This window comes from Ornithorhynchus anatinus, chromosome 5, assembly GCF_004115215.2.
Source record: "Ornithorhynchus anatinus isolate Pmale09 chromosome 5, mOrnAna1.pri.v4, whole genome shotgun sequence".
In the NCBI taxonomy this organism is placed as follows: domain Eukaryota; kingdom Metazoa; phylum Chordata; class Mammalia; order Monotremata; family Ornithorhynchidae; genus Ornithorhynchus; species Ornithorhynchus anatinus.
In genome coordinates this window covers 5,358,245-5,371,822 of record NC_041732.1, presented here as the reverse complement: position 1 = coordinate 5,371,822, position 13,578 = coordinate 5,358,245, and the positions used below count along the sequence as shown (strand labels likewise).

General features: G+C 59.7%; 2 protein-coding genes across 5 annotated transcripts; one reads left to right on the top strand and one right to left on the bottom strand.

Moving 5' to 3' along the window:
* Positions 1–3,193: 3,193 nt before the first annotated feature.
* LOC114812294 lies at positions 3,194–8,311 on the bottom strand. The gene is made up of 8 exons (XM_039912186.1): positions 8,012–8,311; positions 6,517–6,863; positions 5,306–5,452; positions 4,462–4,593; positions 4,029–4,141; positions 3,613–3,775; positions 3,444–3,503; positions 3,194–3,277 (listed from the first exon to the last, which is right to left on the bottom strand). Exons 1-5 carry the CDS (start codon positions 8,095–8,097, stop codon positions 4,071–4,073), a joined length of 783 nt encoding a protein of 260 aa, XP_039768120.1. The 5' UTR covers positions 8,098–8,311; the 3' UTR covers positions 3,194–3,277; positions 3,444–3,503; positions 3,613–3,775; positions 4,029–4,070.
* Positions 8,312–8,497: 186 nt separating this feature from the next.
* On the top strand, positions 8,498–13,234 carry LOC114812293. Of its 4 annotated transcripts, none has more exons than XM_029066829.2 (5): positions 8,498–8,613; positions 8,828–9,052; positions 9,527–9,711; positions 12,139–12,276; positions 12,503–13,234. In XM_029066829.2, exons 1-5 carry the CDS (start codon positions 8,525–8,527, stop codon positions 12,844–12,846), a joined length of 981 nt encoding a protein of 326 aa, XP_028922662.1. In that variant the 5' UTR covers positions 8,498–8,524; the 3' UTR covers positions 12,847–13,234. The 4 variants fall into 4 exon arrangements, with proteins under 4 accessions (XP_028922662.1, XP_028922664.1, XP_028922663.1 ...); XM_029066831.2 differs by having other exon boundaries at positions 8,502–8,613; positions 9,701–9,711; XM_029066830.2 differs by having other exon boundaries at positions 8,511–8,613; positions 9,565–9,711.
* Positions 13,235–13,578: the final 344 nt, after the last annotated feature.

Here is a 13,578-nt window from a genome sequence, read left to right as displayed (position 1 = left end):
TCAGCTCTTTGTGGGCAGGGAACGTGTACTTTCCCAAGTACTTAGTACAGTGTCCTGCCCACAGTAAGCGCTCAATAAATATGACTTAATGAATGAATGAATCACACACACACACTCACACCACACACTACACACCCCCACCCCTAGGTGTGGAATCCCCGTAACTCCCAGTACAGTCCGGACTCAGATCCAAGGGCGAGTGACTCTAACCAGGACCCTGCTCTCCCTAGGAAACATAAAACAAATATTCCACTCCCACCCTGACCTCCTCACCTCCTCCCACCACCAAGACCCTCCCCAGGAAAGCTTTTTGGGGAACCTCGGCACCTTGAGGCCGGAAAGGGTTGAGACCGGGAGTAGGGGAGGAGGCGGGCTGGTCTTGGGGCTGAGGGAGAGGGGGGCAATGGAGCGGCTGGAGTTAGACTTGGGATGGGAGGGGGGGGGGGAAGTTATACACAGAAACAAGGGTGAAGGGGGAAAGGGGGTGGGGAGAAGCTGGGAGGGAAGGTGGAAAGAAAGCATCCCTCTCCCTCGACCCCCTGGTTCTCCATCGGCCAGGGGTGGGGGAGGAGGGCGTGGGGAAGGGGAAGACAGTGGGTCAGGATGGGTCGGGGGACCCAGGGAGGCCGGGGCCAAGAGGGGACTGTCATTTAAGATTTCCCTCTCTGGAGATTTCTGAAACAGGAGTTGTGTCCTCGTCCTGAGGAAGGCATGGGGAGGGTTGACAGATGAGGTCGAACCCGGGGCCGGTCCAGGTTGGAGGCTGAGATCTCTTAGAGAAGTAGCACGGCCGAGTGGATAGACCACGGGCCTGAGGGTCAGAAGGACCTGGGTTCTAATCCCAGTCCGCCACCTGTCTGTTGTGTGACCTCGGGCAAGTCACTTCACTTCTCTGTGCCTTAGTTCCTTCATCTGTAAACTGAGGATGAAGACTGTGAGCTCCATGTGGGACAGGGCCTGTGCCCAACCCTACTAGCTCGTATCTACTCCGGGACTTAGAACAGTGCTTGACACGTAGTAAGCGCTTAACAAATGCCATCATTATTGTTATTATTAGACTGGACAGGGCTCAGAGGGGTCATCCTGGCCATCCCCCTTCCTCCTCACAGACTCTCCCGACCCCAGACTTCAAGGGGGCGAGGGAGTGTTTTACCCCTACGTCTGGTTCCTGCTGACCCGCCTCCCCTCTCTTCCCCTAGAGCCAGATCCGCTGCAGTGCGTCTTCCCCTTCATCTATCAGAAAACGCTGCGCTTCTCCTGCGTCCTCGGCACCACGCCGCGGAAGTGGTGTGCCACGACCATCAACCACGACCAGAAATGGAAAGCGTGTGGGCCAAATGGTACAAAAAAAATAGCATTTGTTGAGCGCTTACTATGTGCCCGGCACTGTATTAAGCCCTGGAGTGGTTACAAGCAAATCAGGTTGGACACAGTCCCTGTCCCATGTGGGGCTCACAGTCTCAACCCCATTTTACAAATGAAGGAACTGAGGCCCAGAGAAGTGAAAGTGACTTGCTGAGGTCACGAGCCAGACAAGCGAAGTGAAAGTGACTTGCTTGAGGTCACACGGCAGACAAGCGACAGTGTCGGGATTAGAATCCATGACTTCCTTACTCCCAGGCCCTGTGCTCTAACCACTATGCCATGCTGCTTCTCTGTGGGGTGGGGGGAGTGGGGGGGGCCCGGGAAGCTGCTCTGTGGAGTTTTGGGGGCCCACACCTCCCCTCCCCCAAGAAGGTCCTTGGACCAGGACAGCAACCCAAGAAATCAGAGGACCCCGGTCCAGGCCGGTCAGCAGGTCCCACGCCGATCCACCACCCCTTGAGGGCGGCGAATTTCCTGGGCCGGACAACGAACCGGGCCTCGTACCTGGGAGAGGCGATCCCACATGGCTTGCGGTAGTGCAGGAAGATCTGTGGTGGCCCGTCGGCGAGCGACTCGGGGCGTCAGTCTTCCGAGGCACCAGGGTGTCCGTCACCCGCCACCCCAGCCCTCCACCCCTCTAGGCCCTATCTCCCTCCCTGGCCCCAGCTGAGCGAGCTCCTTCGGAGCAGGGGACAGGAACTGGGGGTGGGCCCCGGATCCATCCGACAGTAAGCTCCTCGAAGGCAGGGGACCGCATCTTCTCCAGGACTCTCCTGAGGACTTGATGCACAACTCTGCCCCAGAGGGGCTCGATTTAAAAAGATAAAAACAGTGGGTTTAACAGCGGCTCAAATCCCACCCCGATTCTAAGCCCAAGCTTCAACAGCAAACCAGCCCCAAGCCTAACCCTGAACGTACCTTCCACTCTAACCCCGTTCGTCGGGCCTGGATCCTGCCCCCACCTGTTAGGTCCCTCCGGCTGAGGGAGGGGGCGTGGAAAAGAGGGGTTCCCGGGTCGGGAGCTCTTCAGGGTGGAGGGGGAGAGATGGAACAGGACCCCCGAAGAGGAAGGGCCTAGTGTGTATGTGGGACTGCGGGCTGGGTGGTCAATGGGTCCTCCGGTGCTTGTCGCCCAACTGGGCCACCAGGGGGAAGCACCTCTCCATTGAATAATAATAATATACTACTAATAATATAGTATTTAAGTGCTTACTACGGGCTACGCACTAGTCCTAAGCGCTGGGGTAGATACAAGGTCATCAGGTTGTCCCTCGTGGGGCTCACATTCTTCATCCCCATTTTACCGATGAGGTCACTGAGGCACAGATAAACTAAGTGACTTGCCCCAGGTCACACTGCAGATAAGTGCCGAGTGGGGATTAGAACCCACGTCCTCTGATTCCCAAGCCCGTGTCCTTGCCACCAGGTCATGCTGCTTCTCAAATTATTATGGACTTCGTTAAGCGCTTACTATGTGCCGAGCACCGTTCTAAGCGCTGGGGGAGATAGAGGGTCATCAGGTTGTCCCGTGTGGGGCTCACAGTCTCAATCCCTACTTTCCAGACGAGGGGACTGAGGCCCGGAGAAGTGAAGCGGCTTGCCCCAGGTCACACAGCAGACGAGTGGCGGAGCCGGGATTAGAACCCACGACCTCTGACTCCCAAGCTCGGGGTCTTTCCGCTAAGCTGCCCGAAACGCTCTCCCCACGATGAGGCCCTTGAAGCTGCCGGAGAACCCAGGCGCCCTGCCCCCTGCCCCCTGCCCCGCCGGGTGTGTGGGGAGGGGTCGGGGTGGGGGGGGAGGAAATAGGGGTTCGTGCGGTGAGGCGTCGTGTCACGTGGTCACCTTTATTGGGGAGGTGGGCAGAGCTGGAGTTGGGGCTCCTAGGGTCAGGGCCTACTCAATTCTGAGCCTGGAAACGAAGACAGAGGACGCAGTTAGGGTTGGGGGTTGGAAGGATAGGTGCCAACCCCCCTCCTCCTGGCTCGGGGGTCTTCCTTCTCCACTCCCACACCCCATGACTCCCTCCCGGGACCCAGGCGTCCTGCCCTCCCCGCCCGCCCCCCCCCCCCGCTCACCAGATGGAAGAAGTAGATGGAGGCCACGACGGTGAGGGCGGCCATGGCCATGCAGACACTCTAGTGGGGGAGAGATGGAATCGGGGAAGGGGGGGCTTCCCCTCTCTCCCTCCCTCTGCCGCACCCCTGCCCCTTACCCTCTGCCCCCTGCCCCCGCCCAAGTTCCCACCTCCTGCCAGTTCTTCATCTTGGCAGCGACTCCTCCGCTCCTCTGCTTCCTGGGGTCGGGGGCTCCGTCTGGGGAAGAGGCTGCCCGCGGGCGGGGGTCGGGCCGGGTTGCCACGGAGATCAGAAACGTCACTATGGAGACAGGTCCCCCCCCTCCTCCCTCCCTTTGGGCGGGGATGGGGGGGGTGAGAGGTCAAAAGGGTCCGCCCCCCGCCCGCTGGGGTTCGGTCCAGGGTCGGTGCCGCTGGGCCCACGTCATTGGTTTCGGGTCGGTCACCTCGGGTCCGCCGTCCTCGCCCCAGTGCCCCGCTGGCCGCCCCCTTGTCGTCGCGGTCTCAGGTGCGAATCCGGCGCCCACGTTTGGCGGGATAGGACGGGGATCCCCTCGGGGCAGACAGCCCCCCCCCCCCCCCACACCTGGCTGCCCCCTCCGCCCACAGGGGCCCGGGCTCGGGTCCGCTAGGCCTGGGGCGGCCCCCGCTGCGGGATGACCGTCCAGAAATTCAGGTAGTTGAGGCAGGAGAGGAAGCCTGCGGGGCGGAGACGAGAACGGAGGGTGGGCTGCGGCTCCCTCGGACTTCCCCCACCCCCCAGCCCAAGGCGTCTACGACGGGCGGCGCAGGACAGCACCCTCCCCTACCCATCCGCCGGCCCCCCAGCCCGGCCTGCGCTGACCGCTCGGAAGGGAAAAGCAGGACCGGTCCCCCCTGAAAGGCCGGACTGCACTGACCGGTCTGCAGGCAAAGCAGGACAGGTTCCCCCCCCCCCTCCGCCCCCAACCCCGGGCCGGACCGCACTGACCCGTCAGCAGGAAGGACAGAAACCCTCCCTCAGGCCGGACAGTACTGACTGATCAGCAGGAAGAGCAGGATGCCGGCCCAGGCCAGGAGGAAGTTATTTTCCAGAGAGTAGCGCATCCCGGGCTGCAGGAAGGAGCTGGCCTGGAGCAGGTACAGGAGCAGCGAGAAGAGCACACATACGCCTGGGGGGCGGAGGGCGGGGGGGAGGCGAGCGTTACGGTGGGGGAGGGAGGAGGGGGCCGTACGGCAGAGGCCGTCCTCGGGGGGGCTTAAGGAGAAACAGGGTGGCTCAGTGGCAAGAGCGCGGCCTCGGCAGTCAGAGGTCGTGGGTTGGACTCCCGGCTCTGCCACTTGTCAGCCGTGTGACCGTGGGCAAGTCGCTTCACTTCTCGGTGCCTCAGGGACCTCATCCGTAAAATGGGGATCTAGACTGTGAGCCTCACGAGGGACGACTTGATTACCCCGTATCCACCCCGGCGCTTAGAACAGTGCTCCGCACACAGTAAGCACTTAAATACCGACATTATTATTATTATTATTATAATTAATCCTGCTCCGCCACTTGTCAGCTGCGTGACTATGGGCAAGTCACAGCTTCTCTGTGCCTCAGTTACCTCATCTGGAAAATGGGGATTAAGACTGTGAGCCCCACGAGGGACAGCCTGAATACCTTGTATCTACCCCAGCGCTTAGAACAGGGCGTGGCACATAGTAAGCGCTCGACAAATACCGTTATTACTATTAATAAGGAGCCGGGTAGGGGAGAAAGTTGCTCGTCGCGGGCAGGGATTTCCACTCTTTATTGCTGCACTGTACTTTCCAAAGCGCTTAGTCCAGGGCTCTGCACACAGAATGCGCTCACTAAACAGGATTGGATGATCGACCAAGGGTTACCCGAGAAGAAGCTGATGGCCGCGGTGAAGAGGTCAAAGGCCGGGTTGGACGGCACCAAGATGAAGGTGGTGAAGAGCAGCGAGGCGGAGAGCAGCAAGCTGGTGCTGATGGCGATCAGCATGAAGATCTCGGAGGCCTCAAGGAAGTCTGGGGGGGTGGAGAGGGAACCAGGGATCCGGGGGCTGGGCTGGGGGCTGGGAACCCCAACACCCGGGAAGAGCCTGGGCTTGGGAGGCAGAGGACGTGACTTCGAATCCCCGTCCGCCACTTGTCTTCTGTGTGGCCTTGGGCAGATCACTTCACTTCTCTGTGCCTCAGTTCCCTCATCTGTCGAATGGGGATTACGACTGTGAGCCCCACGTGGGACAAGCTGATTACCCTATATCTACCCAGTGCTTGGCACATAGGAAGCGCTTAAGGAATTGCCTAAGTCTTTGAGGAGCAGCATGACTTAGTGGCGAGAACAGGAGCTTGGGAATCGGAGGACGTGGGTTCTAATTCCGGCTCCACACTCGTCTGCAGTGTGACCCTGGGCAAGTCGCTTCACTTAAAAAAATTTATTAAGCGCTTACTATGTGCCAGGCACTGTCCTAAGCGCTGGGGGTAGACACTAGATAATCGGGTGGGACACAGTCTCTGTGCCTCAGTTCACTTCTCTGGGCCTCAGTTCCCTCATCTGTAAAATGGGGATGACGACTGGGACCCCCACCCGGGACAACCTGATGACCTTGGATCCCCCTCAGCGCTTAGAACAGTGCTTGGCACATAGCGCTCGACCAATGCCATCCTCATGATTAAAATCCCCATTCGGAGACGAGGGAACCCAAAGTCACGCCGCTGCCACGTCCCTGGGAAACAGCGCTTGGCACATAGCGCTTGACCAATGCCATCGTCATGATTCAAAATCCCCATTTTACAGACGAGGGAGCCGAGGCCCAGAGAAGGTAAGTGACTCGCCCAGAGTCGCCCAGCTGCCACGTCGCCGGGCACAGTGCTCGGCACCTGGTGAGCGCTCGACCGATGCCATCGTCACGATGAAAATCCCCATTTTCCAGATGAGGCAACCGAGGCCCAGAGAGGTTGAGTGGCTCGCCCGGGGTGGCACAGCTGCCACGTGGCCGGGCACAGTGCTCGGCACGTAGTGAGCGCTTCAGGCAGGCCATCCTCATCCACCGGGGGCGGGGACGGGGCCGCGGGGGAGGGATGCTCACAGAAACCCTCGTAGCTTTCGAGGAGGCAGCTGCTGTCTTTGCACTTGGTCCAGAGCTTGGTGTAGACGTAGAAGGTGAGCGGGGCCGGGGGTCCGCAGCTGGTGCGGTTGGGGGCGGGGGCGGGGGCGGGGCCCGGGCAGGGGTCGCCTTCCAGGGTGATGAGGAAGCGGAGCCAGGGGCCGTGCAGGGCGACGACGGTGAGCAGCGCCACGCCCGCCAGGCTGAGGGCGGCGCACAGGCCCCGGCTGACGGGCCGCGCCCGGTGCAGCAGCCGCCGGCTGAGGGGCAGCGTGGACAGGCGGCGGCCCGGGACCTCCAGCCACCTGCAGCCTGGGAACTGACCCCTTCTGACCGAGGCTCATCAGACAACGGGGACGGGCCGCCGAGGCGCGCCCCCTCCATCGCGCACGCCCCGCTCCGTCCATCGGACACCCCCCCCCCCTTCGGCTTAAGCCGCGCCCACAAATATTAACCCCGCCCCTCGATCCGCTCCGCCCCGCCGCTCGAGCCCCGCCCACATATCTTAACCCCGCCCCGTCCGTCGGCCGCGCCCACGGGTCCTAAACCACGCCCAGAACATTAAGCCACGCCCGAGGCACCATCAAGACACATCCAACACTAGGCCTCGCCCATATCTGGGTCACGCCCGTATCTAGACCCCGCCCGCCCGTCGCAGCGCCACGCCCACCTCCAAGCCACGCCCACCGAACCCGTCCATCGGTAAGGACGTGTCCCACTAAGCCACGCCCCCCACTGAGACGCGTCCATCACTAAGTCACGCCCACCACCAAAGCCACGTCCATCATTAAGTCACTCCCGCCACCCCTAAGCCTCGCCTCCACTAAGCCACGTCCATCATTGTCACCCCCACCACTAAGTCACCTCCCCCCCCACTAGGACACGTCCATCATTAAGCCCCGCCCGTCGCTAATCCCCGCCCATACCGCTCAGCTAAGCCCCCTGCTCTGTACTTGACCCGCTTAGCTCCATCCACCTCCTAGCTGGCCAGTTCATTCATTCTTTCATTCATTCCATCGTATACTATTGAGCGCTTATCGCGCGCATAGCACTCGACTGAGCGCTTGGAAAGTACAGTTCAACGACAAATAGAGACAAATCCCTGCCCCCGGTGGCTCACAGTGTAGAAAGGGGGAGACGGGCACCGGAAAAAGTAAAGAGGCATCAATAGCATCACTATAAATGAATAGAAGTCCTCTAGTTGTCCAGACCTCCCCAGGACCCTCCACCCCACCAGGGCCCTCCACCTCCCTCTTCCTTCCGCTCGCAGCTGCTCGGAAACCCTTGATTTCCGTGGATAGCTCCACCGTCCCTATCCCCCTTAAGCCTGGCGCCGCCCAGACCCCACCGCCCGGGTACCCGACGCCCCAAACCCTTGGGCAAAATTGTGTCCCCTGCAAAGGGTGCCATCTCCAAGCCCCCCCCCACAACCACTCTCGGACCCTTCCCCGCTCCTAGCCTTCCCTTCGGCTCTCACCCTTTAAAGCGCTGAGTCCTGGAGCTGGGGCGGTCGAGTTGGTTGTTTTTGGAAGAGGAGGCTCCTGTGGAGCTCGGAGTCTCCATGACCAGAGGTCTGGGCAGCTGGAGGGCCAGACCCAGCTCAACGGATTTCCAACAGTCACAGAACCCCAGGATTCTACCCTCCACCGCCCAACCCTAGGCCCCTCCTGGACTTCTCGGACCCTTTACCTAGGGCTGAGCGCCAACGCAGCCTGGTGGGTGAGGGCATCAGAGTCCCGGCCCCAGGATGCCCACCTTTCCTGAGCCCTGACCCCGTAACACCCCATCTCCTGGCCAGATGGTGTCAGGAGAAGTGGGGGTGAGGTGGCGGAGAGACAATCCGGGACAGGGAAGGGCCGGGAGGGGCTTTTTAGCAGGGGGCGGGCTGGAGGGATGATGGGGAGTAGGGTCAGGGTCAGCGCGGGCAGGGTTGGTGGGTCGGAGGGTCCGGCTGGGGTCCGCCAGGTTGGAAGTTCCATGGCAGTTGGCCATGGCCTGGGGGGAGGGGCACTGGGCCGGGCCTGTGCCCTGCCTCTGTGGCCATGGAGTCCTTCTCAAGTGCCCAGGACAACTTAGATTGTGAGGGGCCGGGATTGGGAGGGTTTTAGAGTGCCGACGGGAGGCAGGAAGGGGTCCAGGGGCCCGGGAGTGGCGGGAGATTCCCAAGGGGCAGGAGAGTCAGGGAACAGAGGGGTCAGGGGTCAGGAGTCTGGAGGGGGGGCACTCATCAGATAGAGGCAGGTTCCAAGGCCTCGGGCACCTTCCCAACCCTCCCGGCCCCTTCCCCCCGCAGCCTCCATCGGCCTACTCTCTTGGTGCCGGAGCTGGGAAGGCCGGAGGTTGTTGCTGCGGGCGGTGGCCCTGTGTCTGAGCGGCGTGAGCTGGGTCCTGCTGCTGCCCATCGGGCCCAACCGCCTGGCGTACATCCAAGGCCCCGGCTCTGGCGACCCCAGCGGCTACCTGGGCTACTGGATGGACTGCAGGCAGTTCCCCTGCCTGGACCCAAAACGAGTCACAGGTCAGGGCAGCGGGTTGGAGGGGCCATTGGAGGGTGGGTAGGCCGAGCCTGGGGATGGGAGCCACGGAGGGGGACAGGAACCAGGGGTCTCGGGGGACAGGATAGAAGGGGTAGAGGGATCAGCCTTGGGAAAGGACAGAATCTGTGGGCACCCCCTTCCCAGAACTGGGGTCGCTGTTCTCAGACTCTGAGGATGCAAATTTGGAGGCTCTTGAAACGTCCAAAGTGGGCAGAAAATGACCCACCTCCCCAGTGTCTGGGGAAGGGGGGCCTGAAGAGTGACCGCCTCCACACGCCCACCTCAGGGGAGAGAGAGTCCCGATGGTCCTGGCCCTTCCGACTGAGGCTTGGCCAGGGGAGTAGGGGGAGCTGTGGGCCCCTTTAGAACGGTCCCCTGATGGATTCCCCCCTCCGCCCACCCTGGGAATCTCCCCCGACCCCGACCTCCCTCCCTACCCGGTTCCGCCCCTCCAGCCCTGGTCTCCATCCCTCCCCGCCCCCCGCCCCCTCAGTGAACAGACACCTGGGCTTGGGCTTCATGTTTCTGGGTCTGGTCTTGACGTCCATACTGGTCCCCTGCCTGGGCCTCTCCTTCCGACGCATCTTCCACCGCCTCACTCACTGCGATCTCGTCCTGGGCATCATCAGCTGCATCTCCGGTACCTGCCGGCCCGGGGAGGGTGGGAGGGAAAGGGCAATGGACCTCTCCCCCATCGGCTTGCGGGGGGGTACGGAGGTTCTGGTGGCAGAGGGGTGTCAGCGGCTGAACTCTGAGGCCCGTTCCCAGAACTTCCCCTTCCCTTCGGTCCTGTTTCCCTCCTCCAACCCTCCGGGCTATTGCTGTCTGACTCTCACCTCCTTCCCTGGTTCTCTGGTGGTCTTTCCTCACCTCTCCAACTCTTTTTCTCCCTCCCCGCCTCTGCCTCTCTGTTCTCTCTCTGTCAATATCTCTTTCTGTCTGAATCTCTCTCTCTGCCTCCTGTCTCTGTTCCCCTGTCTCTTGCTGGGGAGGAGAGGGGTGACGAAAATAGGAATAGCAGTAATAGTAGTAATGATATTCATCAAGCATCAACTAAGTGCATTTAGGGGCTTGGGGAATACAGAAGTTTCTCTTTTTCTGTCTGTCGGCCTGTTCCTCTCTCTCTGACCGTAGGCAGTACGACTAATAGTGGGATTCGCAGTTGTTATAAAACTAGAAGTAGGAATAATAGTAGAAATAACGTTTGTAATCATCGTAATAATAATGGTCCTTGTTAAGCGCTTACTATGTGCAGAGCACTGTTCTAAGTGCTGGGGGGATATAAGGTGGTCAGATTGTCCCACGGGGGGCTCACAGTCTTAATCCCCATTTTCCAGATGTGGTAACTGAGGTCCAGTGAAGTGACTTGCCCAAGGTCACACAGCTGACGAGCGCCCGAGCCGGGATTCGAACACATGCCCCCCGAATCCCAAGCCCGGGCTCTTTCCACTGAGCCTCGCTGCTGCTTAATAGTAGTACTGATATTTACGGAGAATCTACTGAATGCAGTGCACTGGACTGGGGGCTTGGGGAGTACAGAAGAGGTTTCTCTTTTTCCGTCTGCCTCTCTCCCCATGTCTCTGCCGGTTCCTCTGTCCCTGGGTGATGGTGACTGGTGGTAATCACAGCAGCAGCAGCAGCAGCAGCAGAAGTAAGAGGATTTAGAATTGTCATAGCAGAGTAGTGACGGTGGTATTTATATTCATTGATCATCTAACGTGCTATACTAGGGGTTTGCGGAGTACAACAGAAGTCTCTCTTCTGCCGTCTGCCTCTCTCCCCGAGACTCCGTTCCCCTTCCTCTCGGTGATGGTAGTAGAAGAAATGATAGTAATTATTTTTTTTGTTACGTGCTGAAGTCACCAAATGAGCATAGGCCTGGGAGTCAGCTGGGTTCTAATCGCCCTCCGCCGCTTTTCTGCCGTGCGTGACCTTGGGCAAGTCACTTAACTTCTCTCTGTCTCAGTTCCCTCACCTGCAAAATGGAGATTCGATACCTGTTCTCCCTCCTACCTAGACACTGAGCCCGTGTGGGACCTGACCATCCATTCAATCGTATTTATTGAGCACCCACTATGTGCAAAGCACTGTACTAAGCTCTTGGGAGAGTCCAACATAACAACAGACACATTCCCTGCAGACGACGAGCTCACGGTCTGGAGTCGAGCTATCAACCCCAACACTTAGTACAGTGTTTGACACATTGCAAGGGCTTAAATGTCCCAATTATTTTCTACTAATAATAATGGCAGTATTTGTTAAGTGCTTACTATGTGCCAAGCACTGTTCTAAGCGCTGGTGTCGATACAAAGTAATCAGGTTGTCCCAAGTAGGGCTCACGGTCTTCATCCCGATTTTACGGGTGAGGTCACTGAGGACCGGGGAAGTGAAGTGACTTGCCCAAGCGGCGGAGCCGGGATTCGAACCCTTGACCTCTGACTCCCAAACCTGGGCTCTTGCCACTGAGCCCCGTTGCTTCGCACCATGTGAGGTGCTTGGGAAGTACAACGGAAGTCTCTGTTTTTCCGTCGGCCTGTCTGTTCCTCCGTTCCTCTCTGGAGGTGGTGGTACTAATAATAATTATTATAGTACAGTAGAACAGCGCTTGGCACATAGTAAGCGCTTAACAAGTACCATCATCATCCGTAATATTAGTTTTAGTAGTAATAATAGTAATATTAGTAATAGTAGAAGTCATAAAAGTAGTTCTAAGATTAGTAGTATGAGCTCATTGTGGACAGGGAACCTGTGTCGTCGAGAACAACGCGTGTTTTCGCGTACAACTCTCGTGCTGTACTCTCCCAAGCGCTCAGTCCAGCGTTCTCCACACAGAGTTAAGCCCTCGACAGATCCCATCGATCAACTGATCGATTATCGAGCATCTCTTGGATGCAATACCCCGAACTAGGCGTTGGCGAAATAGAACGGAGGTCTCGGTCCTCTCTTTTTCCACCTCTTCCCCTATCTGCGCTTCTCTGTCTCCGGGACTCTTCCTGGGTTTTGGTCCTGGGCGTCAGGCTGGGTTTCCACGTCGGGCTCCGGATGTCTCCGTTCTGTGCCTCTGCAGCCGCCTTTGTGCTCCTCTCCATGACGCTCTTCACCCTGGAGTGTGAGACGCTCCATCCCGACGGGCGCTGGCCCCTGATCGACTACACCCTCCGCTATTACCTGGGCTGGCTGGCGGGAATGCTGCTCGGGGCCGCCGGTGATTGGGGGAGCCGGGAGGTGGGGGGTCTGGGAGGATGGGAGGAGGGCCGGGGGGCTTGGCCCATGCTGGGGAGACAAAGCTGGGGCCCGGGGAGCCGGGGAAGAGGGTGAAGCCTAGGGAAGGGAAGGCCCAGAGGAAGCCTGAACTTGGGCCTCCGCACGCCCCCGGCATCTCTCTCTCTCTCTCTCCTCCCCGCCGCCCCGTCGTCCCTCTCCCCGTCCAGCCGGCACTTGCCTGACCAATCACCTGCAGAGCCAGACCTGCCATTGCTGGGGTCAGGAACGGTCCTCCTCCCAGAGCCTGGAGGAGCATCAGCCCTCCTCCAAGGACGACAGCCAGGACTGGGGGAAAGAGATCCTGCTGGGCCCCGTCTCGGACCCCTCCCTGTCCAAGGTCAGCTCCTCCTCCTCCACCTCCTCGGCCAACCTCAACACCGCCGTGGCCAAGTCCTCCATCAGCCTCGACCTCCAGGCGTCAAGACCAACTCCCCGTCCGTCAGGTCCTCCGCCATCAGGATCAGCTCCAGGTGGTCGGATTCGTCCCCTTCACTGTCCGCTCGGAAGATGACTTAGCCCGGCCAACCCGGCCTCCTCCTCTCCCCCTTCCCCCCAACCACTCCCACCCACCCCGAGTTCAGCTCCTCTTTCACCTGTGGCCCTTCCTCTGCACCACCATCACCATTTCACCTTGGTCCTGGACACCCACTCTTAGGATCCCACGTGCTCACGGACCTCTCGCCACAGGACACGAGTTAAAGCCGTCCCCTGGATGTGGGGAGATTCAGCTGCTTCCCCCAATTTCTTTCTGTTTTCCTTGACTTCTCCTGAATTCCCTGCCCAGTCCCCAACCCCTGGCTCCCGCCATCACCAGAGGCTTCCTCTCCCAAGTAGCCCTCGTCTTCCCTCCCTCCAGATCCCTCTGCCGCTCTAATAAAAGTGGGCCTTTCTTCCACCTGGACAGTCCCTCCTCCCTCATTCCCTGGTCAGAGAACCGAGGGAGGGAGGGCCAGCAGGTGACCTCAGGTGAACAGTGAATCGTCCTCGCCCTCTGTTGTCTCCATCCAGAAGAAGGGACCTAGAGGATGGTCCTCGAGGGGTGGCCCAGGGCTGGGAGGTTATTTATTCAATCGTCATTTTTTGAGCGCTTACTGTGTACAGAGCACTGTACTAGGCACTGAACTAAGGCTATGTGGTGGTAGGGAGGGGATAGAGAAGGGTGACCATGACCACAGGCCCCTCCAACGCACGCGGGGGCGGGGTGGTGGATGTGGAGGGCTGTGGGAGACCATGGCCACAGCCT

What these genes read in the sequence shown, in the direction of transcription:
- LOC114812294 (XM_039912186.1), bottom strand. Translation starts at nt 8,097, where the DNA reads ATGGAGACTCCGAGCTCCACAGGAGCCTCCTCTTCCAAAAACAACCAA. An exon ending in CGAAAGCTACGAGGGTTTCT is followed by an intron (nt 5,453 to 6,516) that starts GTGAGCATCCCT and finishes CCACCCCCCCAG; the next exon opens with ACTTCCTTGAGGCCTCCGAG. An exon ending in GGCCATCAGCTTCTTCTCGG is followed by an intron (nt 4,594 to 5,305) that starts GTAACCCTTGGT and finishes TCCGCCCCCCAG; the next exon opens with GCGTATGTGTGCTCTTCTCG.
- LOC114812293 (XM_029066829.2), top strand. Translation starts at nt 8,525, where the DNA reads ATGGCCTGGGGGGAGGGGCACTGGGCCGGGCCTGTGCCCTGCCTCTGT. An exon ending in GGACCCAAAACGAGTCACAG is followed by an intron (nt 9,053 to 9,526) that starts GTCAGGGCAGCG and finishes CCGCCCCTCCAG; the next exon opens with CCCTGGTCTCCATCCCTCCC. An exon ending in AATGCTGCTCGGGGCCGCCG is followed by an intron (nt 12,277 to 12,502) that starts GTGATTGGGGGA and finishes CTCCCCGTCCAG; the next exon opens with CCGGCACTTGCCTGACCAAT.